The following is a 26,760-nucleotide window of genomic DNA, read 5'->3' as shown; positions in this document are numbered from 1 at the left end:
TAACTTTCACTCCAATTTCAAGTTTTCTCAAAGTGCTAGCTCCACAGCTATAGATATAATTAATTAGCATTTACATTTATTAGAAAATACTTTTAATTTGACTCAGGACATTTTTGGAGTAACAGTTTCCTTCACATATTTCCTTCTGTATGGAGCACAGAGCAATGAAGCAAAGAGAGTGGTGGATGATTGTTTCGGACCATATAATTTTAGGTGACAGTTAAGGTCGCAAATGCTCCACAAATTCTGTGGTTTTCAAAATATTGTTCCCAGAGCCAGTAGCGGCTTCTATAAATTCGTTAGAAATACAAATACACTAGCCCTACCGAAGAACTACTGAATCAGAAAGTCACTGGGATTCACAGCTTGTCTTAACAAGTCTTCCAGGTAATGGACACTGCAGTTTCCATTAGAGAAACTCTGATGGAATTATACTCATTGTTTTATAAAGACAATGGTGAATCAGTCATAATTACAGTCATCGCCATAAACTCAATAAAAAAGAGCAACAGAATTATTTTATGTTATCACCTTAAATTGTTTATTATTTTAAACATCAGACTAATTTCTCCTCTTGGTAACATCAATGTGTGAGTATATGTGTGTATTATGTATGTTTGTAAAGAAAATGATTACATTGTGTGTAATCCAAAGTATATACATGACTTATATCACCCAGTGATTTTTTTCAACATTTCTTAGCTCTTATCTCCAATTTATAAAGATAGCTATAAAGTGATCTTACACATTAAGAATAATGGTCCATTCTTCCTTTAAAATTTATCTGGAAGTTGTTTCAAGGTAAAATTTCACAAAATCTTTCTATATTGTAAGATTAGAGTTGTGTGTTGGGAAGACTCAGGAGTCAGAGCAGAGTCACTGAGCTCACTAAACTGCAGAGACTGAAACAAGCAAAGATCTTTATATACTAAATGTTATTCAAGCTCTCTCTCTTCCCTGTTCTTACTTATGACTGAATTGATAGTCCCTGATGCAAGTGGTATATTTCATTGGTGCAAAAACTTTGATAATATATTAATATTAACGCTAACTATTTTTGAAGGAAAGTAGTCCCTGTTTGCCCCAGACTGTTCTGATTTTGGCACTGAAAGTCCTAGATACAGCCAGCTTCATAAGCATGCAACTGAGTGTTCCCCACCCAGACCTATCCATACTTGGTTTAATGCTTGCTCTTACTATCTTGAAATTTTTAAGTTTTTTTTTTTTTGGCTGTGCCTGCCAAGGCCAGGAGTCGACATGGCACCACAGCAGTGACATTGCCAGATCCTTAACCCACGGAGCCACCAGGGAAGTCCATTAATTTTTGAACAAGGTGTTTTCATTTTGTGCTGGAAACTGAAAATGATATAGTTCATTCTAATCCTGTGACACCCCATGGTCCTGGGCAAATAAGGATGGTTAGTCAACCTGCAAAAGTTCTAACATCCCTTTATTGGTTTGATTAGACAGGGCATTTCTAGAATACACAAGTCAATTAAATAATTTAAATGTGTCCTACAAGCTCATTTATGCCTTTGCTTTTTAATTAGACAAGATCATTTAATGACATTTTCATATGCAAGTCACAGATGCTCCATCTATAATTTTCCATAGTGAATATTATAACATATTTGCATTACATGCTATAGTTCACAAAACACTTTCCGGCACATTTTCTCATTTGACTTTCTCAGAAGTACACTAGCAACAGATTAATAAGCAGATCTCAGAGGGAAAATATGAATGGTGGTGGAGAATATGTTGATTTGTAGCATCCGTCAGTTTCCACGGTGTAACTATTCCCATGATTGTTAATTTCAGGGTATCTACCTGATGTAATTGAATAAAGAGTTGAGAAAAGATACTGTCAACTCTCACAACAAATATGTCATCACACCTTTGGATGTTATGTAAGGAAGATGAGAGTAAATATCAACATGCTTATATTACAAATGAAGATATGGGGATTGGGAAATCTAGGTGACATATTAAATGTCACGTGTCTTCTTAATGGCTACTGCCAAAACCGTATCAATCATCTCATTCTAAATCCTGTGCTTTTCCCTCTATGTCATTCTGTTTTTCTTATCTCTCATATCTATAAATTTGTGTATCAGGGTTATTGATGTGAATGTATAATGAGGGCATACATATTCATGGATGAAGAAATTAACATAAAGTTAGTTCAGAGAAGTATAATTAATAAAGATTCTACTTATATTAAAATAAGGATAATTATTTTTAAGATGCTTTGATTAAAATCACTTGAAAACATGTTCGAATTTTTCAGAGGTGTGTTTGCATTTATAAACCCTCAATTTCAAATAGGGTCTTTCCTCTGCTAACAAATCACAAAGCCTTATTGTCACAGTTTAATTATAAATGGAAATATGATTCATAAGTTTTCTTATTTCTCTTTATTACTACTTAATCTCCACTTAGCAACAAAAATCACTGCTATTACTATACTTTCAATACCTATGTGGTCAGCATTAGGCTGTTTCATTATATTCATATGGAACATAATTTTCATAGGAACTCTGCAAATAAGATACCATTAAAGCAACTTTCAGGTTGTGAAACTAATGCTCAACAAGGCTAGGTGGTTTATCCAAGGTCGCTCAACAGCTAAGTGGCACAGCCGGGACTTGGACTAATTACCTGACAAATTTCTGCTCTTAATCATTCTGTTACACTCTCTTAGTTGGTGGAGCACTATTAGTTGTACTAAAATATAAAATCATTCAGGTGACAACAGCTCTTTTTTTTCTAGTTTCAAGAGTATCCTTGTTTTAATTCTTTTCATGAAAAAAAAATTGAAAAGAAAAAAAAAAACCTGAGGCATCTTATTCAGCCCAGTTTTCTATAATATGCTCTTTCAGGATAGAGGTGGCCCTATTATGGAGGTTCTCACTCTCCCTCCTCTTTTGCATGAGTGCCTTACAAGCTTCCTATCACAGGACTTCACATGCATGCAGTCAGCAGGATCAATCAGATTGCTGTCATAAAACACAAAGAAGGTTGGAATTCCTTGGTAGTGCCACCAATACTTAAGGCCAGATATTTACATTCTGTTAAATTTAATTCCTTACTGAATTTGAAACATCTGTAGACTATAGATATAATTGCATCTCAAAGGTTGCTTTTAAGAGGCATTCTAAGTAGAAAGTACTATTATTTTGTTATACTTTGGATATTGGCTCCATTTAGAACTAATGCTGTTCTGAAACATCTTGTCCACCAGAGGTCTCAAATACTCATCTACTCCATTATTTAGAATTTGGTTTCTATATGGAGCTTGAAAATTAGACTGCGCATTAGCATGCAAGACAGTGACTTTATTATTTAATGAAACTTTTCCATTACAGAGGCTGTTCTAAGTTAATTACAGATATCTATAAAGATCACGTAATCTTTATAACAATAGGTAGGTATTGTGATTATCCTCACTTTGTAAATGAAGAACCTCAAGTAAAGGTAGGCTAAAGTCACCAAAAGTCAGCTGGTGAGTAGTAACAGAATTTTAACCCAGGTAATCTGACTGTTAACCACCACTCTGTTTCCTCTGAAACTGTCTATTTGGAAGACTTGTTGTGTAACCTCCTCTGTTGATGATGTAATTTTGCTACCTTCTGAGAGGAGTAACTAAGATAGGGTGCAGGAGGTTTTTAGGAACTAAAAAAGTAGGGATATATATATATATATGTATGTGTATACACACACACACACACATATATATATATATTTTTTTGTCTTTTTGGGGCTGCACCCATGGCATATGGAGGTTCCCAGACTAGGGGTCAAACTGGAGCTATAGCCTCTGGCCTACACCATAGCAACAGCAATGGCAGGTCTGAGCCGCATCTGTGACCCTACACCACAGCTCACAGCAACGCTGAATCCTTAACTCACTGAGCAAGACCAAGGATCAAACCTGCGTCCTCTTGGATGCTAGCCAGATTTGTTTATGCTGAGCCATGATGGGAACTCCAGCAGTTGTTTTTAACTACAGAGAGATGTTGAGTTCCTCTGACAATAAACACTTGGCTAGGCCCCTGTATAATTCCCTCTTTTTAATCATTTATTTCCTTTGGATTATAATTACCTACTCATGGTCCAGTGCTTAGTTAGACTGTAAATTCCAAGAGAGAAGGATCTGTATCATATTCATTGGTTATTCCTAGTGTAGCACAAAGTCTGCACACAGTAGGTGCTTTATAAACATATGTTAAATAAACCTATGTGGGATATTTTCTTTTCTTTCTAAAACATGTAACTCCAGTTTGCAATTTTAAAATCAGTTAAACTAAAAAAATTTGGAACATGCCCATAATGTTTCAAAGCTTATGACTGAGTGAAATGGATCATGACCCTGAATTTGGCTCTTACGCTTTCATTTAATATGTGATTCTCTCAATATTTTCCTGATGGAATAATTATTTAGAGAGTCCTGGGTGGTTTGTATTAAAAAAAAATAGTTCTGGTATTGCTCAGTATGAAGGGCATGATAACTGACGTTAGGAGAGAAGAGACAGGCAATTCTTCATTCAAACAAAGCATTTTTATAGAAATAATTACCCACAAATTGCAGAATATATTTTCGTAGGTGCCACTGGGAAAGAAGAAGATGGAATGGCTAGGTGAAACAGAATTTCATGGCCTTTTAATATTTGGTGCAAAATGAGATAGAATGGGAAAATTATAGAAAAGGGAGAAAAGAAAATAATGGCAAATGGGAGAAAATCAATTATTTTTCTCTTCAAGAATTGAAGCTTCAAAGTGAGGCATCCTAGCCAAAAACTAAGACTCCCAGCAAAGACTGGATCCTAGAGGGGAAAAAACTGAAAAGGCTCAAACAGAAATCCCTAACACACATCCATTTAATATGTTCACAAAACCCGTTCCTCAAATTCCTAATGCACAACCAAACTCATATTTAGATGGGGCCTGGGAATGAACTGTGGAAAATGGAATGTGAGCAGAAGGTAGATAGACGACTTCCAGGCTTGACGCCTATATTACTCCTCTAGAACCCTCCAAACACTCTGCTTATCTCCCAGAAGGTGGAGAAGATCCATCAGAAAGCTGGGGGATAGCAGAGTCACTAAAAGGGCCATGTAAAAGGCTGCTCACCAACCATGAACATCCAAATGGACATGGTATGAGCCTCACAGTTTTGAAGGCTGCAAGTCAGAAATTAGGGTGTCGGCATGGTCAAATTCTGGGGAGAGCCCTCTTCCAGGTTGCAAACTGCTGACCTCTGGTGGTATCCTCCCGTGGTAGAGAGCAGAGAGGGGAGGGAACCTCTGTTGTGACTCTTATAATGGCACTAATCCTATTCATGAGAGCTCCACCCTCATGACCTCATCTAATCATAATTAAATCCCAAAGGCCTAGGTTCTAATATCATTATGTTGGAAAAGAAAAAGGCTTTTAATATATGAGTTTGAAGGGAACACAGTCAGTCTAACTAACATCCTAGCATGACACTCTGATACATCCCAGTTTCCTAAGTTATAAAATAAATGTTCACAAGTTGAATAAGGTGAAAAGTTGGGAATAAAAGAGTATTTCGACACTTCATTTCCCATTACAGAATAAATGTTGTTTTATATGAAACGTATCAGGCAGAATACTAGGGTAAAGGGGTATGACTTAAATTTGCACATTTCAACAAACACTAGGAAAAGGGATGGTGACAAAAACTGCTACTTTCCTCACAAATACCAATTCTCCTCTTTTTCTTGAATACACTAAATGTCAAGCACATGGCTACAACCTAGCGAGAACATTTTCCAAATTCCCTTTAGAGCTAAGTGTGACTGTTAGCTAAGTGTGACACGGCTGTTTGACCATGGGGATAAAATAGAATTGCAGAGAGACGCTTCCAACCTTGGTCTTTAAAGAGGAATAGGCAAGTACTCCCTTCCCCCCTTTGTATTCTTCCTATTGATTAAGATGAGGACATGCGAATGAAGAACTGGAGATGGAGGCTGGGCGTTGAGGACCATAGAACTGCACTACCAGTTTACTTCTGCAATGTTTCATGACAGCAAAATAAATATCTATCTTTTAAAAGCCACCTTATTCAGATTTTCATTCTTACAATATCTTAACAGAAGGAGGGAACAGTCTAATTCAGCAATATCCCATGAAACTAATGGCATGTGGAATCTTAGAAGGAATCCTCAGAAACACAGTTGCTTTGGGCGATACTTTGGGTGACGGTTCTTTTCCTGATTCATTACCATATTTCAAGTATTTATGAAAACATCCTTTTTAGCAATACAGTCTCTTCTACTTATCTAAGTACTAAAGTTATCATTCCAAGTTCACAAGTTTTCAAAGCTTCTACCGTTTAAGTCACCGACTGTGAGGTCACTGCCACAAGATTCTAAATTTACTAAAAGGATGACAAAGAAAAAGAAACAGAGTTTGGGTTAAAATTATTGACCAAGGGAGTTCCCGTCGTGGCGCAGTGGTTAACAAATCCGACTAGGAACCATGAGGTTGTGGGTTCGATCCCAGGCGTTGCTCAATGGGTTGAGGATTTGGTGTTGCCTGAGCTGTGGTGTAGGTCGCAGATGCCGCTTGGATCCCGTGTTGCTGTGGATCTGGCGGATGCCGGTGGCTACAGCTCCGATTAGACCCCTAGCCTGGGAACCTCTATATGCCGCGGGAAGTGGCCCTGGAAAGGGCAAAAAGACGGAAAAAAAATTATAAATAAATAAAATTATTGACCAAAGATAACAAAATTCTAATATTTTGAAAAAATCCTCAAAAATATTTTCATCTTAATTTAACAGAGGCTGACCACATTGAACAAACATTATCTTATTTGATATTCACATGAACACTCAGATGTAGACACAACAGAAACGTTATTTCTATGTTACAGAGGAAAAAGACGTGCAGTGTGAGGTTAAATAACTTACGCAGGTCTCAGGTCTCACGTTCAAGGGATCCTGTAATAAGGGCGGGGCGGGGCGGGCGCGCAGCCGTGAGTGCGCAGCCGTGAGTGCGCAGCCGTGAGTGCGCAGCCGTGAGTGCGCAGCCGTGAGTGCGCAGCCGTGAGTGCGCAGCCGTGAGTGCGCAGCCATCCTGCTCTGCCTGCCATGACGGGCCTTGAAGTGGTGCCGGAGGTAACCTCCCGTCACAGTCGAGGGACCAGACCTTGGCCCCCTTTTGTGCAGTCACCTCAGAGCGTGGCCACCCACGAGGTGGGCACCATGGCTTTTAAGAGCTCTGGGACAGCGGGAGCGCCCCGGTGCTACAGAGAGGAGCCACCACCACCGAGGTGACCTGTGGTAGTGCCGGGCACTAACCGCCCAGCAGGTGAGCCAGAGCCTGGTCTGACACTCCAAGGATACACCCCTTCTCCAGCTGTTACCTTTAAGAGCATTACATTTTTAGATAAAAAATAACAATAATATTTGTCTTGTTGGAGGTTTAGAGGAACATTATGACCTGACTGTGACCTGACCTAGGTGGACAGCTGCAAGAACAAAGGCTCCAACATTAAGAAGTTTGCAACAGGAGTTCCTGTCAAGGCTCAGTGGAAACAAATCTGACTAGCATCCATGAGGACCCAGGTTCGATCCCTGGCCTTGCTCAGTGGGTTAAGGATCCGGTCTTGCCATGAGCTGTGGTGTAAGTCGCAGACCTGGTTCAGATCCTGCGTTGCTCTGGCTACGGTATAGGCCGGTGGCTACAGCTCCTATTCGACCCCTAGCCTGGGAACCTCCATATGCCATGGGTGCAGCCCAAATAAGACAAAAACTTAAGAAGAAAAAGAAGTTCGCAACAACTAACCATGTCCTTTTCTCACCTTGCCTTTACTTTTTAAAATATTTTATTGGAGTGTAGTTGATTTACAGTGTGTTAGTTTCAGGTAAGCAGCAATGTGAATCGGTTTTATATATATCCATTCTTTCGCAAATTCTTTTCCCATATTATGTTATTACAAAATATTGAGTAGATTATCCTATCGTAGGTCCTTGTTAGTTATCTCTTTTATATAAGGTACTGTGTATATGTTAAACTTTGACTTTGAAAGGGCTTTGCTGCGGAGTTCTCACCTTGGCACAGTGAGTTAGGAATCAACTGCAGAAGCTCAGGTTGCTGTGGCCGCAGGGGTTCAATCCCTGGCCCAGTAAATGGGTTAAAGGATCCAGTGTTACTGCAGCCCTGGTGTAGGTCGCAGCCCTGGATTGGATGCTGCCTGGCCCCAGAACTTCCATATGCCACTGGTGGGGCAGGGGCTGGTTTCAAGTCTTGAGCCATCACTCTCCTTGCATGGTCCTGCAATAAAAGCTTCCATACGTATTTACATTGGTAACAATTGCTCTTCAAGGATCATGGTATCCTAACGGTGTTTCTAAACACTTCCTAATGAGATTATGTGCAGTATTTGGTATTGATTTTGGATCCCAGCTTTTATGATATGTGTTGCTGTAAGCAGATGATTTCACCTTTTGACTTTTTTTTTTTTTTAAATCTGTAAGGATAGTAAATAGAACTTACTACTTAGGATACCATTGATACAAGTTAGGTAAATTGTGTCCTGAAATACCTAACATTTAGTATCCTCTCAGTAAATGTTAGCTATTAGTTTTTTGTTTTACTTTTTAATAGATTTTATACAGTAAAGATACATCACCGTAGGAAGTACCATTTACATTACATTTTATGATAATTTTATTCCCTAGAGCACATACAACAAAATTGGATGGTGTTCCCTACAGTGTTTACACTGCTGTAAACTTAGCTTTTTTTTTAAAGCACATGAATGGCTTTTATCTTGAGAAAAGTGGTATCTCATCACATACTCAGCATTGGAGATAAGCATCTATTTCACACGTATTCTCTTGGATCCAGCTAAAGCTATAATATAAATTTTTGCTGAAATTGATACCTACATAAATAAATAAATAACCTTGGTCCTCCTAAATTTAACTGTAGAGAAAGAATGAAATATTTATAGTCTCTGGCATGAAATTATTCGCTCAAAAAGATGGAGGTGAGAGTTAACCCTTAGTGTTTGTAGCTGTGTTTGAAAACCAGATTTTTCCTAAGTAATTTCCTTGAGATTTACAAATCAAGAATTTATTTTTTAAAATTCAGTGAGGTAACATTGGTTTATAACATTATATAAGTGGCATGTGTACAGCATTATATTTCAACTTCTGTATACATTATAGCAAAAGTTTTGTTCCATCCTTCACCACACAGCTGAAACCCTTTATCCGTTCTGCCCTCCCTCAACCACTTTCCTTCTCGTAAGCACTAGTCTATGCTCTGTATCTACCTGTTTGTTTTCCTTTGGTTTTGCTTGTTCATTTATTTTATTTTTTATTTGTTTTTAGGAAAATCATTGGGTCTTTGTCTTTCTCTACCTGACATGTCATTTAGTATAATACTCGCAAGGTCCATCCATGTTTTTGCAGATGGCAAAATTTCCTATTTTTTTATGGCTAAGTAGTATTCCTGTGTGTACACGTGTGTGTGTTTATCTCATCTTTATTTCTCATCCACTGATGGACACTTTAGTTGTTTGCTTATCTTGTAAATAATGCGGCAGTGAACATATAGGGGTGCATATATCTTTTCAAATTAATGTTTCATATTCTTTACATAAATACTCAGAAGTGGAATAGCTGAATCATATGATAGCTCTAATTTTTTGAGAAATCTCCTGCTTTCCATAGTGTCTGAACCAATTTACATTCCCACTTGCAGTGTAAAGTGTTCTCTTTTCTCCCCATCTTCTCCAACACTTTTGATTTCTTGCCTTTTTTGATAAGAGATATTCTAAAGGTATGAGATGATAGCTCATTGTGGTTTTGGTCGCCTTTCCCTAATTATTACTGATGTTGAACATCTTTTCATGTGCCTGTTGGCCATCTTTGGAAAAATGTCTATTCAGTTCCTCTGTCCATTTTTAAATTGGGTTCTTTTTCTTATTGTTGTTGAGCTGTATGATTTTTATATACTTTGGATATTAATCCCTTATCAGGCATATAATTTGCAAGTATCTTCTCCCATTCAATAGGTTGTCTTTTCATTTTATTGATAGTTTCTTTTACTGTGCAGAAGTTTTTTGGTTTGAGATTTTTTTTTCATTTTTAAAAAATTTTTATTAAAGTATTGTTGATTTACAGTGTTGTGACAATTTCTGCTGTTCAGCAAATCAACTCCATTACATATGTATATTCTTTTTAAAAAATGTATTGGAGTATGGTTGACTTAAAAGTTTGTGTTAGTTTCAGATGTACAGCAAAATATATCAGTTATATATAAATATATCAGATTCTTTCTTCATATAGGTTATGAAGTAGAATTAAGTACATTTCTCTGTGCTATCAGTAGGTTCCTCATTACCTATCTTTTTATATATGGTAATGTGTGTCAGTCCCAACCTCCTAATTAATCCCCCCCCCAACACATTTCCCCTTGGTAACCATAAGTTTTGTTTCAAAATCTTTGAGTCTGTTTCTGTTTGTATACATTCTTTTTTATATTCTTTTCCGTCATGGTCTATCCCAGAGATTGGATATAGTTCCCTGTGCTGTACAGTAGGACCTTGTTATTTACTCATTTTAAATGTAGTAATTTGCATCTACTAATCCCAACGTCCTGAGTCCATTCCCCTCCCCTCCCCCCTTTCCCTTGGCAACCATAAATCTGTTCTCTATATCCATGGGTCCGTTTCTGTTTTGCAGATAGGTTCATTTGTGCCATATGTTAGATTCCACATGAGTGATATATGGTATTTGTCTTTCTCTTTCTGACTTACTTCACTTAGTATGATAGTCTCTAGTGTCACCCATGTTGTGTAAATGGCATTATTTCATTCTTTTTTGTGGGTGATTAGTATTCCATTAATCCATTTCATCTTAATCCATTCATCTGTCAATGGACAGTTAGGTTGTTTCCGTGTCTTGACTATTGTGAATAGTGCTGCTGTTAACATTGCAGTGCATGTATCTTTTTGAACTATAGTTTTGTCCAGATATATTCCTAGGAGTGGTATTTTTGGATCATATTTTAATTCTACTTTTAGTTTTCTGATATCCTTCATATTGTTTTCCACAGTGATTGCACCAACTTACATTCCCTCCAGCAGTGTAGGAGGGTCCTCTTTTCTCCACACCCTCTCCAGCATTTGTTATTTGCAGATTTTTTAGTGATGGCCATTCCAACCAGTACAAGGTGGTGCCTCATCATAGTTTTGATTTACATTTCTCTAGTAATTAGTGATGTTGAGCATCTTTTCATGTACCTACTGACCATCTGCATGTCTTTGGAGAAATGGCTATTTAATCTTCTGCCTATTTTTCAGTTAGGTTTTTTGTTTTTTTGTTGTTGAGTCACATGAATTGTTGTATATTTTGGAGATTACGCCCTTGTCAGTTGCATCATTTACTTTTTAGTTTGAGATAGTCTCATTTTTAAAAAATTTTTGCTTTTGTTTCATTTAACTGGGGAGACATATTCAGAAAGATATTGCTAAGATTGATGTCAAAGAGCAGAAAAGAATAGGGAAAAAATATATCTAATCCACTTTCCCAGAAGTAGAAATCTGTGTACTTTTATTAGTGTATTGACTAAAATTCTTCTGTATTTTTGGCCATCTAAAATATCCATTGTTTTCATGCAAGAATTTCTTCTAAAATTCCTGTATAGAGAGATTATTTCTGGGCCATATAACTAATGCAGGATTGGAAATATATCAGAGATCTAAGTTCTGCTCTGGCAACCTAGCGAAGCTAGAATGGGACACACATATGTAATATTTCTGCTGCATTTTGAAGTGTGATGCTTACCTAGATAAAAAAACATTTGTGCCATTGTTTGTGTTGAGAGCTGAAATAACCATATTCTTCATGGAATGCCATTTTTACCCCTATGCATAAATGAGAAATAAACTATGGTTATTCAGATTTAAGTATTTGGGAGACACTTTTTTGAATGTAAATATGTCACTTTAAAGAACTAATGACACTTTTTGCCAATGAGAAAATTTGAACTTTCAAGCAAAAAATTAAAATTTTGGAACATTTTATTCCATCATAAGTTTGGCAGGCTCTCAGTTTTTAAAGACATTTCTGATGAGATTGTTGATGATATTAATAAATGTGATTTTTAAAAATATTATATAATGATATATTTCAATATCTCTAAGATTTACATATCTCAGTGAACCAGTATTTTTCAAATGACTCATGCTTGATATTATAAATAAATATAGGAACAGTTTATTCCCAGTATAAGATTGATCAATGAATTTTAATATAACAAATACAAAAAGTTTATGAATATGCTTTCAGCTTTGACAGTGCAACTAAACATTTAAGAAATTACCACTAGTCAAGTTTTAATGTTGAAAGAGAAAGAAGATCCAGATTACCAAAAAATATTTTTAAAATACTGATCCTTAGTCTAATTTTATATATGTGTGAAGATGAATTTTCCTCAAGTTCTTCAACCAAACACCAAATCATAATGTATTGAGTATAGAAGCTGACATAGAATCCAGTTTTTTTTTGCAAGTATATAAATCAATGCCAAATCATTTATGATTTTCTGGAAATATATTATGATTATGTTATTTATACCGTATGTAATGATTAATTTTCTTATTTTAATGAATCAATAAATATCTTAAAATCTTCTGTTATATCAGTATAACCCACATAAACAAAAGCTCATTGGAGTTCTCCATATATTGTAGGAGTTGTAAACAGATAATATAACAAAAATGTTTTAGATGAACCACTGTAGAGGATTATAAAGCAGTCCTAATCAGTAGTCCTAAATATGAGGTATAACCAAATTGTCTTTGGTTCCTGAAGTCTCTTTACTCATACTTGTTAAATGAATAAATGTGTAAAATAGAATTCTTCTTTTTCTTTGCAGTGTTTATTGCTAATGAGTAGAGGCATTTTCTCCAGGATTTGTCCCAAGGACGTGAAATCTCCATAGACCTAATGCCTGACTCTACATTTACAAAATGTATGTAATTAATTTATTTCTTAAAGATTTTCTAAGACTTTAAGTCAAATTATTCAAAAATGAGATTATCCTTTCACAAACAGCCATTTTCCACAGGAGTGAATTCAAATGATGAAAAACTAAGTGAAAGCTGCCTATTATGAACAAATATATACCATGAAGGCTGATAACCTATGCTAAATTATAGGGAAAGTTGGGATGACTACTGAAGATTGCAGAGAAGAAAGGAGAAAGGGAAAACGGAGACATATCTTGTGTATCTAGTAGGAGCTAGGTATGCATACATCCTCACAATAACCTAAATGTGTAATTATTAAATACATTTTAGTGAGGGAGAAGAGGCAAAGTTATAATCGATGCTCAAATATAGCGCTATATGCCTTCAGAATTAATATTTCAATCCACTTTAAAGGGTCCAGTCCCAATATGGGATGTTTTTCTCTCTCTGTCTCCAATGTAGGTTTCTAAAATGGTATTTTCCAATACATAATACCAGCACCTTTTAATTCATAGCACAGAGGACATATGCCTTAAGTAAATTACTTTACTTTCTCAACATTCACGTATGGCAAGAACAGTTTGCATGCCAGTGCAGCTGGTAGAAGAAGGAAGAAGGCAAAAAATCATTTTAAAATGTATAACTATATGGGGACTGACACTCTTTTTTTTTAACAAAAAAACACAAAGGGGTCTAGGCTATATCCTGATCACATTGTTGTTAAAAATTTACTGAATATCAAGCAATAACAGCTCCAAACTTTAAACTCATGCCTGCTTTTAAGGGTTTTTTTTTGTTTGTTTTTTTGTTTTTTGTTTTTTTTTTTTCTGATAGAAATATAAAACTGTGAGTTTCTATCACCTGGATAGATGAACAATGTTATTGAGTCTTAAAAACTTGTCTGCAAAATTTAAAATGCTACCTAATTCTCAAATGTTCATAGTTTCCAGCAGGATCCCCCTGCACTCTGACCATAGAGTTTCTAAGGGCCAGATAAAATGAATATATTCTGGTCTTACCACCCTTCAGCTTTGGAATGCAAAGCACTGATTAAGAATTTAAAAGGCACTTGTATATCTAGGAATTATGCTTGGCTCATTTCTTGTGAACCTAGTACATTAAGTATTAACTCTTCCTTGAGAGCAGCTTCTGCTGTAGAAATCCTAAAAACATGCTTACATATTCATAAAACCTTCTCCATAATATAGCACTCTGCATTATTTCAGGCTTTTTTTTTTTTTTAAGTAACATTATATCCCAGTAAAAGAATCACAATTCAAAGCAAACCCACTTAGAACGTAATATGCAGGATACTTGTTTGAATTTCTTACATGTAAAAAGACGGGTCCTATTTTCCCTGAGAACTTTGGAGTAAAAGAAAAAAGGTTATTCTTCAAGTCAAAGGAGTTGAATCAGCTCATTCAACTGGAAGGAGACAGACTGTCTCCTAAACTCCTTGGAATAACAACTTCACTGAAGATGGTGCTTGAGCTTAATCAGTGAGTATTAAAACATCACAGGACTGTTGTGAGGATTAAGTAACAGAATGTGGAAAATGAGAGTGCCTGGCACATCGGAATTTTTATTATTATTATTATCGGGATTATTACCTGTTCAGAATACTAACAAGGTTGGCAAGGTGGTAATTCTGAGTCAACCCAGGCTCAGAAAGTGTTTCCTGGTATGTATGAACTCTTTCCTCAAAACGTTCACTACAGTCTGAGTCAGTGTACACCATCTATACCAAGCTACTCAGCTTTGTGATTCCCTCAGAATTGCTAAAGAAGATGTGCAGGGGAGGGCTTGAGCCTTCCCATTGCTAGACTCTTTCACCCCCCCCCCCCCTTAAACAACCTCCTTGGCATTCTGGTCTACACAACGTCTCATTTAATTTATTTATTTATTTTTTTTTGAGTTTATGTGACCATTTTGGGGTATGCCAAGAAAGTCTATTTCTTAGGCAGGGAGACTGGAAACTAGGTCATCCTTTGAGACTTTATCGTGACTGGGCTTTCTCTTCAAGTATACACACGATTGTCTTAAGACTTCCTTCAGATTTTCCAAACCTTCACTGACTTTCTTTAAAGCCCAGAGCTCAGTTGCTATTTCCTAGCCTGTTCCTCAAGAGATTCTAGCAAATGAAGAGGTAAAATACTTCCCAGGGAAATGTTAGGTAGTCGCAATAAAACAGAAAGGGTGGAAGAGCTTCAGGGGGAAAAAAAAAGGTTCTAGAGAATCATAACAGAAGGATCTTTTTAGAAGAGCTGCTACATAAAGATAAACTCAATTTTTCACTGGCATATAGCTTAAGAGGACAAAACAAGGACCAATTATTAAAAGTCAGTGTTAAACATTCCATAATCACTCTCAACAGGATGCTTACCTTTCTGCCTCGTATTTAGTCACCAAGAGTTTCTGATACTCTATGCTCTAGAATACACAACAATTTCCACACTCATCTTCATCTCATGCCCCCTACCTTGAAGAGACCACACCATTTACCATCTTCCCAAAAGTTCATTGATAAGCCTTTCTGCATTCTGCTAAGAGCACTAGCTTCATACCTTTCTGAAATGTAGATAGAATTACATCAATTTCCTGCTTCAAACCCTCCCTTGACCTCCACTATCTATAGTGGTATTTCGCAAAAGTTACTTAGACATGTTGTTGAAGATATGAACATTATATCATGATTTTTAAACATTGTGTTTTCAAACATACCTCTTTTACAGGGACACTATGAATAACTTTTACAAAGAATAAACTTTGATCTCTTAATCCCCTAGGGATCTGTGGACATATTCTTCAGGTCCTTATTTATTTATTTATTTTTTTAACTCCAGAGAAGACTTAGAAACATGGGTATTCAGAGTATTTTCTAAACTCTCTATACCTCTGTTATTTCCCACTACAAACTTAATATTTTATAGAACTTTTCATTTTGTTGTGTCCAATCTTGTACTTTCATGCGTCTATCCCACTGCATATGTTGTTCCCTCTGCTAGAAATGACTTTCCTCCTCTGCTCTTCTTGGTGAGAAAATTATTGATATTTTAAGATATATTTTCTCACCAGCTTGGGAGATATTTCTTGTTTAGCTTTGGGTTCTGACCTCATTTTATAGCGACCCTTGTACTGTGTTTTCCTAATGGGTTCGTGTGAGGTCTTCTCACTATATGGTGAGCTCCTCAAGGTCAGAAAATGTGTAATAGTCATTTTTGCATATCTTTGTACATCCACAATTTCCCGGAGTGTCAGGCTCCTGGAGAGCTCTTTAAACTGAATACAATTAGATTTTTGTCTTACCCTAAAGAATTTCCTGTTCACCCTTGTGAGTGGGTTGATCTCTGTCTTTGAATGGCCACATAGAGATATTATCACAATGGGCATCTCAGCAAAGTGAGGGATGTTGAACTGAATACACTGAGAATTGTCTTCCAACTATCAGATCCATGGGTCTAGGTTGCACTGTGCTTGGGGGTGAGAACATACCATTAAATTAGATTTCTTTCTTATTGTTATTTTCCATTTGGGTAACAGGAGCTGCCTTTGCTCTTGTCTCTTTGCTTCTGGGAATTCTCCCTGGAAAGCAACAGCAGTTATCTCCAGAAATGCTCTCTTTCTGAGGCAATCTCAGAAAATTTTCTTTTCTATCCTTCCTTCTTTTCTCTACACCTAGCACATCATGGTCTGTTTTCTCAGGACTCAAGTCTATATGAAGTTTCTAAGTTAGTCGTCAGAAAAATTAATGACTGATAATTGAGTTGTCAAACACTAATTCCAGTTTAACATAATAATAGCTGTCATTTATTGAGGAAACGTCACATGTTCCTTAAATGTATTGTATTATTTAATCCTTACATGAACCCTATATATTATTATTCTTATCTACACTTTACAGAAGATGAAATTAAGGCCCAGAGAAGGTAAATAGCTTACTCAGGGTAAAAGATCTAAGAAGTGGTAGAGTTTAGATGAAATCCCAGTCAGTTTGATTACCTCGAAGCACATCGCTAAACTGCCAGTCCACTCTTAACACCCCATACACACAGCAGTACTAATTTTGCATTAGCACTATTATAAACTGTGACATACAGGGCACCGTGGGTAGTTAGAGATTTGCATGAGAAGATCCTTCTTTAAATATAATAGCCCATAATACAGGGACCACCTATCTAGCCTAATAAGAAGACTACCTTTTATTTATTTTTTATTTTATTATTATTTTTTGTCTTCTTTGTCTTTTAAGGGCTGCACCCATGGCACACAGAGGTTCCCAGGCTCGGGGTCGAATCAGAGCTGTAGCCGCCGGCCTACACCAGAGCCACAGCAACCCAGGATCCAAGCTGCGTCTGCGACCTACACTACAGCTCATGGCCACACCAGATCCTTAACCCATTGAGCAAGGCCGGGGATCAAACCCACAACCTCAAGTTTCCTAGTCGGATTTGTTTCCGCTGAGCCACGAAGGGAACTCTAAGACTACCTTTTATAATGCATACTGCTTTGCTTTATCTAAGAACATGCATCTCTTTTACTCAGTTCATAAAATTGCACATCTTCGATCTTTACTTCAGTATTTAAATCTAAAAGAAAAGCTGAGGTTATATACATAGCTTCAGCAGACCAAACAGTAACAGTCCCTCTACCCCAGGACTGGTTGTGGGAATTTGTTCTAGATAAAATAGAAAAAGATAAAATAGAAACGGTAAGTGAATCTGGGTAAAAGGAATACATTATATCCTTCTCACAAGACCCAAAAGAAGAAGGGCAGCAGTAGCTGTGAGGTTCGATCAAAGCTGACAATTTAGTTCCACCTGAGCTTGTTGAGAGCAGAGGGCAGTGTTTGCCTGGTGCTCCTGCTTCTCCTGTCCTGCTCTCTTAGCTGCTGTCCTCACTTGAGCACTTCCTGTAGGCCAAGACCTCCCACATCCCCACGCAACCTTCTAGTTTTGAGATAAAACGTGTCTCGAGAGCAAATGTTCTCTCCGTCTTTGTCTCTGTCCCTCCCCACTGAAAGGAACCAATGTTTCTTGGAGATGTGGCTGATTTTAGGCCTTGATCAGTGTAGGTATGAGGTGACTCTAGAATATTTTGTCGTACCAGAAAAAAAGAAAGCTGAAAAATAGGTTAGGGTCATGAAATAGAGACATGAGAACCACCTTGCAGTTTTGCCTAATGATGAATCTGAGACTGTGCTTGTACAGTGGGGAATCTGGACCACACCTGGAAGAGGTGATCAAATTAACATCACCAAAGTGAGACAGATGGTCATCATGTACTTTCAGATGTTATACTCTCTTAGAAGGATGCAAAATGGAGTTCCCATCGTGGCTCAGCAGTAATGAACCCAACTATAACCACGAAGATGTGGATTCGATCCCTGGCCTTGGTCAGTGGGTTAAGTATCTGGTGATGCTGTGAGCTGTGGTGTAGGTTGCAGACATGGCTCCGGCTTGGATCTTACATTGCTGTGGCTGTGGTTTAGGATGGCAGCTGCAGCTCTGACTCGACCCCTAGCCTGAAAACCTCTATATGCCACAGATGCGGCCCCCAAAAAGTGAAAAAAAAATGCAAAATCCCTTCTGTAAAATTTGGCCTAGGAATACATGACCTTATTTGGATCCATTCTATTAAAAATAGGAACATTCTATTAAAGAATGGGGGGACTCTATTTTCCAAAAACGTGAATTTTGTTAAAAATGAAAGGCTGCGGAAATATTTCAGATTAAAGAAGGCTAAAGAAATATGACAGCTAAATGTTCCCTGACCCTAAATTGGATCCTGTTACAGAGGAGAAAACATTGTAAAGGATATTATTAGTCTATTGAAAAAAATTGCAGTAGATATGAACAGTAGATTAGATTAAAGCATTATACCTATATAGAATTCACTGAAGTTGATGACTGTTCTGAGGTTACATAAGAGAATATTCTTGTTCTTAGGAAAAACACACTGAAATATCCTGGGCGAAAGGGTTCTGATCTGTGCAACTTACCTTCAGATGGTTCAGAATGGGAGAATGAGAAGGAAAACAAGATAAAATAGAAACAGTAAGTGAATCTGGGTAAAAGGAATACATACGGTTTTTGTGCAGTTTTTATTGTAATTTTTTTGTAAGCTTAAAATTATTCATAAATAAAAGCTTAAATAAAAGAGTCAATAAATGTCTCTCTAGTTAGGAAAAGCTCTCGTTGATGGTTTAGATCAATGTTTTCTAACATTTTCCTACTGGTAAATAGGTTTCATACAACAGGCAACAGGTATAGACAAACTAAATGTTGGGTTGGGTACAATTGAAAGAGCCCTAGATATTATTTATATGTTTTCAGTTATCAAACATATTGAACATCTATTATGTGCCAGACAATGTGCTATAATGTTTTTTCTCTCCTTCTCAAGAAAGCATACTAGACTATGTGCAAATATGAATACATTACCGGAATAAAGAAGAAAATGATTCACAAACATAACTTATTAGTATTAGTAAATTACTCACAATAAACCTGATGCTCTCTACTGACTTCTGTGCATTAGAAACTCATTTGAGGAGTTCCCGTCGTGGCGCAGTGGTTAACGAATCCGACTAGGAACCATGAGGTTGCGGGTTCGGTCCCTGCCCTTGCTCAGTGGGTTAAGGATCCGGCGTTGCCGTGAGCTGTGGTGTAGGTTGCAGACGCGGTTCGGATCCCGCGTTGCTGTGGCTCTGACGTAGGCCGGGGGCTACAGCTCCGATTGGACCCCTAGCCTGGGAACCTCCATATGCCGCAGGAGCGGCCCAAAGAAATAGCAAAAAAAAAAAAAAAAAAAAAGAAACTCATTTGAAAGCCACTGGCTGCGATGTCATGGCTCAAGCCACTTTTCTCTTTTGACTTAAGGCTCCGCTACCTTATTTCCATGACCAGCCTGTGACCCTCATGGTCTCTCACTGTTAGAAAATCTGCCTGAGTCACCTGTGATGTACTATAATCCCCTTAAGGATGGAGTCCCACTTTACAGTGTCATTAGGTCAGCAGCTGGAGTCCTGCTGTTAACGCCTGCATAGTCTGACAGGACATCCAATCCTCCCACATGGTGACGGCAACTTGACTGTACACCTTTGTCACAGCCTGTAGGTTCTGAGACTCCTGGGCACTATGCATTGCCTTGTTATATATTGACAGACCAGCCTGATATTGTCCAACTTCAAGAAACTCTTAACCCACTCAAGGTCATCACAGTCTAGAGGAAAAGACTCTTGGATTTTGGCACGCGACAAATCTAGGGGTAGATTTGGCTGAGCCACTTACTGAATGAGTGGTAGCCAAATTATCTAATATCTCAATCCTTATTCCTTTCTTTAAATTAGAAATAATGACACTGTCTTCCTCAGAGGATGGTTGTGAGAATTAAGTGAGATGATACTCTATAGAATCTTTGGTGCATGGTGCCTTGCACATAGTGAATACTTGAAAATGTTAGTTATTTAAGGAAAATGAACATATTTTTAATTTTAACAGCTGCACCAAGGAGCCTCTTTAGGGTGATACTCTCCTTGTTTAAATTGCTTCTGGGGTAGAGCAAGTCCCCAAGGCCTTCTGGATTGGAAAGTCACAGGAAAATTAAAGAAACAGTGAAACTGCTCTGCACAGCTGAGCAACAGCAGTCAGAGGATAAAGCAGGAATCACAATTAACAGGAAAATGGGAAAATAAAGTTAAGGGGGAAGAAATAAGCAAAGAGAAAGTTTCATCTCTGTGGTAGGATGCCAAAGAGTTTTTAGGAGGTAGATTGTTGAGTGTTATATTTTGGGTTATCTCCCTTGCCATGAGTTGGCCCCCCTGTGACTTCGCGGAACTCAAATCTGTAACTTGAGGGAATGTTTTTGTTTTTTGTTTGTTTGTAGGTTTGTTTCTATAATGACAATTGAGGTGGAGAAGATGGGTTTCATGACTGGGACAGTGTTGAGCAGAGAACAAGTGCAAGCAAGGTTGAGAAATTTGCAGGCATAAGTAGGACTTGGAGTAAGACCGTGAGAAGGAATTGCTGATGAGGCACGGAGATACCAAGGGATAATGGGATGGGGCCTTAACCTGACATGGGGATTGTATCCTTCTTATAGTTGAGGGGATGGACTTGCCTCAAAGATCCTAGCATCCAGAATATTTTAAACTAGATAAATACTAAAAGTTGGAAAAGTCTGATAGGTCTGCAGTCCAATATTTCCAAAATACAAAAAGGTCTAAAAATTGTTTTGGCAGCAATATTTTTAGTGGCAAACCTGACTTTATTCTCCATTAGGCTGCCTCTTGTCTCTATTTATTGTCATGGTGGGTACATTCTTACATTTGCTCAAGAGTTATTCATGTTTGGGATTCTCTGTGTTGTGCCACCACACTCTTGCTAGGGTTATTGGCTATATATGTATGTATTCCACATGCCCTTACTTAAATCAGAAAAGTCTGAATTCTCAAACACTTCTGGGCACAGGGTTTTGGATAAGCAATTGTAAACACGAATTCAGGAAAAAAAAGTAAAAGAAAAGAAAATTTAAATGATTGAGAAAAAGGGATTACCTTCCAGTGTATTTCTAAAGCTGAAATTGGCAGATTTATCCATGGAACCTGATTCATACTGGGTCAGACTCAGGCAAAATTCCACATCGGCTGAGGAGGGGAGCCTTGGAGTCCTGGATTTGTCGTGGTTTCCAGGATTGCGCAGTAGAGGTCCCTCGGGAGTCCCATTGCATAAAGCCTGACGGCTGTTGTACTCCTCCAGTCGGCTGCAGATGATCTGCACAAAACACCTCTAGGTTAAAGGAATCTTGTCTCCATCACTAAATCAAAGATGAAAGGTAGGGAGGTTTGGGTTCTTGATTTCAGTATATGGATTTCTAACCATCAGTGTTTTATTAAAGTAAATGGTTAAAGGAAGCAGCTTTCTGAGGGTTGCAGAATCAGCCATGAAAGTTAAAATCCAGAACGGAGTTCTAGTCTAGCATCTACCACTTAAGAAAATGAATCCCATAGCCCTCATTGAGCAAAGGAGAATAATGACTTCAAGTAATTGTTGTCAGATATTTATTTGGTGGGGAAATTAATTTGACAAACATCCATTAAATATCCGTTGTGTGACTTCATGAGTTCTGTGCCCATGAAGCTAGCTCTAACTCAAATTTTAGGTCTGTACCCTCTTATTTCTCTATATATCTTCTTCTTTGCCTAGAATAACCAGTTTCATGGCTTTTATTGCAACTACATGATAAGAACTTCCTATCTCTAGTCCAAAAGCACTCTTCTGAACTTTATATGCATCTCCAACTTCATATTTCAATGTTATCTCACAGGCATCTTAAAATTCAAAAATTGGGTCCTCTCCCTATACTTCCTATCAAACCAACTTTCCTGCAACTCAAATCAGAAGCCCATGAATCTTCATTTTTAAGGCAGAGACTGTTGTCCTTTGTATTTTGTTCTCTTTTATCTTTCACACTGAAACCATCAGCTCATCTTGTCAGGTCTACCTCCAAAAGACATCTTAAATCTTTATTTGCTTACAAATTCTGTGATCCAACTGCTAAGGTCAGACTGGCTACTCTTCCTTGGCCATCACCTTTGCTTCTCCATCCTATGCCTTTGTTCATGCCTAAGCACGCCCTCTCCTTGCCATAAATCTGATATTTCATCTACAAGGCCAAGGCAAAATTTTGAAAAATGGAAATGTATCAACTTTGACTTAAAAAGTAATTCCAAAGGGTCCGACTCTAAATATGAAAGAATTTTAGAAATCATTTACCAAATTATTTTGTTGATAGTTGCACATACATGTGGATAGAAGAATAAACTATGATAAAATATTTGACTAAAAGAATCAATAGGAGCTATTCCAATAAATATAAAATAAAAATGCCAAGTGATTAAAAATATCGCATTTAATGGGCACATTTATTTTTAATTATCAGTGGTATATAAGTTAATTCTTCATCTCAAAATCATTAATGCCCTAGGTTCAATGAGGGTAATTAACCAGGTAGCAAGGTATTCACCCCAAACCAAAACACAACATGCTGGAGAGCCCACCTGCCATCAGTGCCTGTTTGCAACAGGCATTTGGTCCATATGAGGCCTGAGCCCACTGAACAGATAACATTGCTGTTTATCAAACTTGATTCATATAAATTTCCCTTGATAAAAGAGTATCACCTCCTTTTCAAACATGTAATCTCTATGAGAATAACTTTCTTTTTTACGTTATTATTCTTTCTCAGAATCTAGAAGAGTACTCAGTAAATATTTAGTGGGGAAGTCCCCTTGTGGTGCAACAGAGCAAGGACCCAGTATTGCCACAGCTGTGGCACAGGCCACAACTGCTGTGTGGGTTCCATCCCTGGCCCGGGAACTTCCACATGGTTGGAGTGTGGCCAAAAATATAAATAAATAAATATTTAGAGGAAGAATTAAAAAAAATCAAAGGAAAGGAATTCCCTTTGTAGCTACAACTAATACGAACTAATTACAAACCCAACTAATATCCGTGAGGATGTGAGTTCAATCCCTGGCCTCACTCAGTGGGTTAAGAATCCCATGATTGGGATTGACATGTGTTGTGGTGTAGGTTGCAGACACAGCTTGGATCTCTTGTTGCTGTGGCTGAGGTGTAGACCAGCAGCTGCAACTCCAATTCGACCCCTAGCTTGGGAACTTCCATATGCTGCAAGCGTGGCCCTAAAAAGAAAAAAAAAATCAAAGTAAGAACCAGTGAATCTTCAACTACTAACATGTGTCGAATGCTTTTTTTTCCTAGTCCTATTGTCGGAACCATCTTCTGCCCTAGAAGATGGTTCCAAAAATGTATCATTTGTATTAAACATACACTAAGTCCTCACTCTCAATAAGGAAGGTATCTGTATACATTTTTTTAAATTCACATTACTGCCTTGTAGGTTTATGTGATTTTATCCCTATTTTAGTGATGAGGAAACTGAGTCTGCATGTAGAAGAGTATAAAAGGCTAGTAGGATCTAAATCCCTGTATTCTGATTAATGATTTTATGGGCAACAGACAATACATGGAACAATATTTTAAAGGTAAAAAATCTCTTGGTCAACTCGTTGCACCACAATTAAAAACAATCCTGTCAGTCTTCTGCTCCAGTGAGTTGGTGGAGCTATAGAGATGTAAAAGCAAATTAACTCAACATCAAATAGAACTGAACGAGCCTTGTCCCTCAGAAATGGCTGCTTCTATATTAAACAATAGGTACTTAGAGAAGGTTTTACGTTTTGGTCACTAAGATATCACTTATGAATTGAAGCATTGAGTGGTGGAAAGGAATTAGGTTCCAAACTCAGGTATGAGCTTCAATTCTGGCTCAGCTCCGTATTAGCAATGTGTGAATGAGTAGGTTGTTTAGGCTTGCTGAGTCTCACTTTCTTCACTGTAATATGAAAAAATAAACACAATATTATGTCAATATATAATTTATATCTATTATTATATTAATAATATAATACAACACAGTTTCTGGCTCAACAAATGTCAATTTCTAGTTTTCTTCATACTTCATGAGATTCCTCAATCCTTCGATCCATGCATAACTGAGAACTTGAATTGTTGGGGACCTGTCGCAGGTCACATGACATTCAGAGCCATGGATAGAACATTAATTCACAGTCCTCCTGATTCCACAGCTATATCCAATACCTTTATTATGCCTGTAAATGGCTTCTGAATGGTTGAGTAAAGCTAAGATAACTTTAGCATTGAATGTAATATATTGGATTCTTTCATAATGTCGGTTAACTAGACATCACAGACAGTATATAGATGAAATCATTTTCATTCCTGTTTGAATAATATACCTTTTCAGGATATTTTCAAAAGATCCGACTGCCTAAAAGACTCCTACAGCAGACTCAGTTAAATTATAGAAGTTTGAATGGAACTATTTTTGCTGAAATGCCAACTGTCAAGTGACTAAATGTTCAGATGACTGAATATATTAGTAAAAAGGAGGAAATCTACCCCAGTTCCAGAAATAATTTGAAAAACTTAATCTCAAATCATTGAATTTACATTTGACACAGGAGGGGAGGCCGTCTGTGATAAATTGTTAATGCTGCGGTTATGATCATGGAGATGGCAGTCAGACATGGTTTCCAGTACTGACTCTATTAGCTACCTGACCTTGAGTAAATTACTTAAGCTGTCTGAGTATCAGCGTTTTTCATCTGTAAATGGGAACCATAACAACTTTTTCCGAAGGATCAAATACTTTACCTAAAAAAGGACCTCATATATAATATCAAGTACAGAGTGCTTAATAATGATAGCTATTATATTAATACTGAATACAAGATTATTGGGCAAGCCACCAAGTTGTTAACTCTGGCTCTATAACGCTGGATGAATAGTCATTATTGTAATAACTAGCATGGATATATCATATAAAGATATAATATGATAATATCTTCTATACATGGAATTCAAAGAATATGTCAGAGACTAGTCATTTTACATGAACAGATTTCATTTAATCTTTTCACAATAATGCTTGAAGACGTATTATTCTAATTTTAAAGAAAAAAGTTCTCAGAATAAGAAGTAACTTATCCAGGATCTTATAGCTTAGGAAGTTACAAAAGCCCACTGAAATCATTTTTTTTTTATGATTCAAAAGACTATATACCCTTTCCACTGCATTGTTCCTCTTTCCATTCCATTTAGCATTTTCAATAACAAAGAAAACACTCATGATAGTAATTGCACCCCGTTTTTTTTCCATTGAGAAAGAACAAATGTGAAACATTCCAAATGATTTGTCCAATATTATCTAGTAAGTAGCAAAAGTCTTGTGATGAGGAATTTGTTCCTTTTCTGTTTCAATGTAGACGACTTGTCATATATTATGGGAGGGTGTGTGGAATCAAGTGTCCCAAGTCAGGTGAAAAAAAAAGAAGATAGAAAGAAGAAACAGTGGTATTAATGGAGAAGGTGAACTTAGACAGTGTCCTCTTAAATTGAAAGAAATAGCAACGAATGACCAGTTATTAAAAGCTTTAGGAGCAAGGATTCTATTATGGTATTAGAGCTTTATCTTAAAAAAATGTAAACCATACGACATTCCACAGAATCTTTTTCATAAAGAAAAAAGAGAAGCTGTTATTTCACTGAGCTGTTGCCATGGTTACCTAAAACCCATGACTCTCTGCTGAAATGTAACTTTTTTTCCTTCCCACCATTTGCTTCCATGTGATGTGCTTTTCACCTGGTGAGTGAATTCTCTGGCCACACTTCATTCATGTCCATCATCTAGGAAATGTCTTTTCTTTTTTTTTTTTTTTTGATCTATCATGACAGCTACCCTTGATGTAATTTTTCTTCTGATGGCAAGCTTATCGGATGCTTCCACAACCTTAGATCTAATTGTGTTGAGCGTAGGCATTTGTACTTTAATGTTAGTAAAGAACCCCCACCTCCAAAAATAGTGGAATGCTTTAATTGGTGCAAACATGTTTCTAGTTTAAAATCCCTTGGCATTAAACAAACCAAAAAATAAATTAACAAATATACAAAAAAGTATATGATTTCTGAATATAAGTTCTAATAAAATTATATAAAGTATATAATTTTTAATATTTTTTAATAAAAGGCCTTACCAGTAAATATTATTAATCTCACTTAAATAACACTCAAGTTGGTACTTACTTGATTGTCTCTATTTGTGCTTTTTTTTTTTGCATGCATACAGACACACACAAGCCTAGAGAG

At 37.0% G+C, this 26,760-nt stretch overlaps 1 protein-coding gene and 1 long non-coding RNA gene across 2 annotated transcripts in view; one reads left to right on the top strand and one right to left on the bottom strand.

The window, feature by feature from the left end:
- LOC110255412 (uncharacterized) overlaps positions 1-26,760 on the top strand; it is a 117,378-nt gene that overhangs the window by 74,944 nt on the left and 15,674 nt on the right. The window contains exons 3-4 of the long non-coding RNA XR_014814933.1: positions 12,919-13,014; positions 18,958-19,065. This is a non-coding gene — a long non-coding RNA (uncharacterized LOC110255412). The remainder of the gene's footprint in view (positions 1-12,918; positions 13,015-18,957; positions 19,066-26,760) is intronic.
- The window catches only part of TYR (tyrosinase), an 87,683-nt gene that overhangs the window by 56,670 nt on the left and 4,253 nt on the right, over positions 1-26,760 (bottom strand). The window contains exon 2 of the mRNA NM_001025212.1: positions 21,567-21,783. Within this exon, the coding sequence (NP_001020383.1) occupies positions 21,567-21,783 (217 nt within the window). The remainder of the gene's footprint in view (positions 1-21,566; positions 21,784-26,760) is intronic.

The sequence above is a fragment of the Sus scrofa genome, chromosome 9 (genome assembly GCF_054392235.1).
Source record: "Sus scrofa isolate SSC_HxYL_T2T_F1_AM1 chromosome 9, Sscrofa_HxYL_maternal_Yorkshire_Landrace_v2.0, whole genome shotgun sequence".
Classification (NCBI taxonomy): domain Eukaryota; kingdom Metazoa; phylum Chordata; class Mammalia; order Artiodactyla; family Suidae; genus Sus; species Sus scrofa.
The sequence above is the reverse complement of the archived record's forward strand: the minus strand, read 5'-3'. Positions and strand labels throughout refer to the sequence as shown.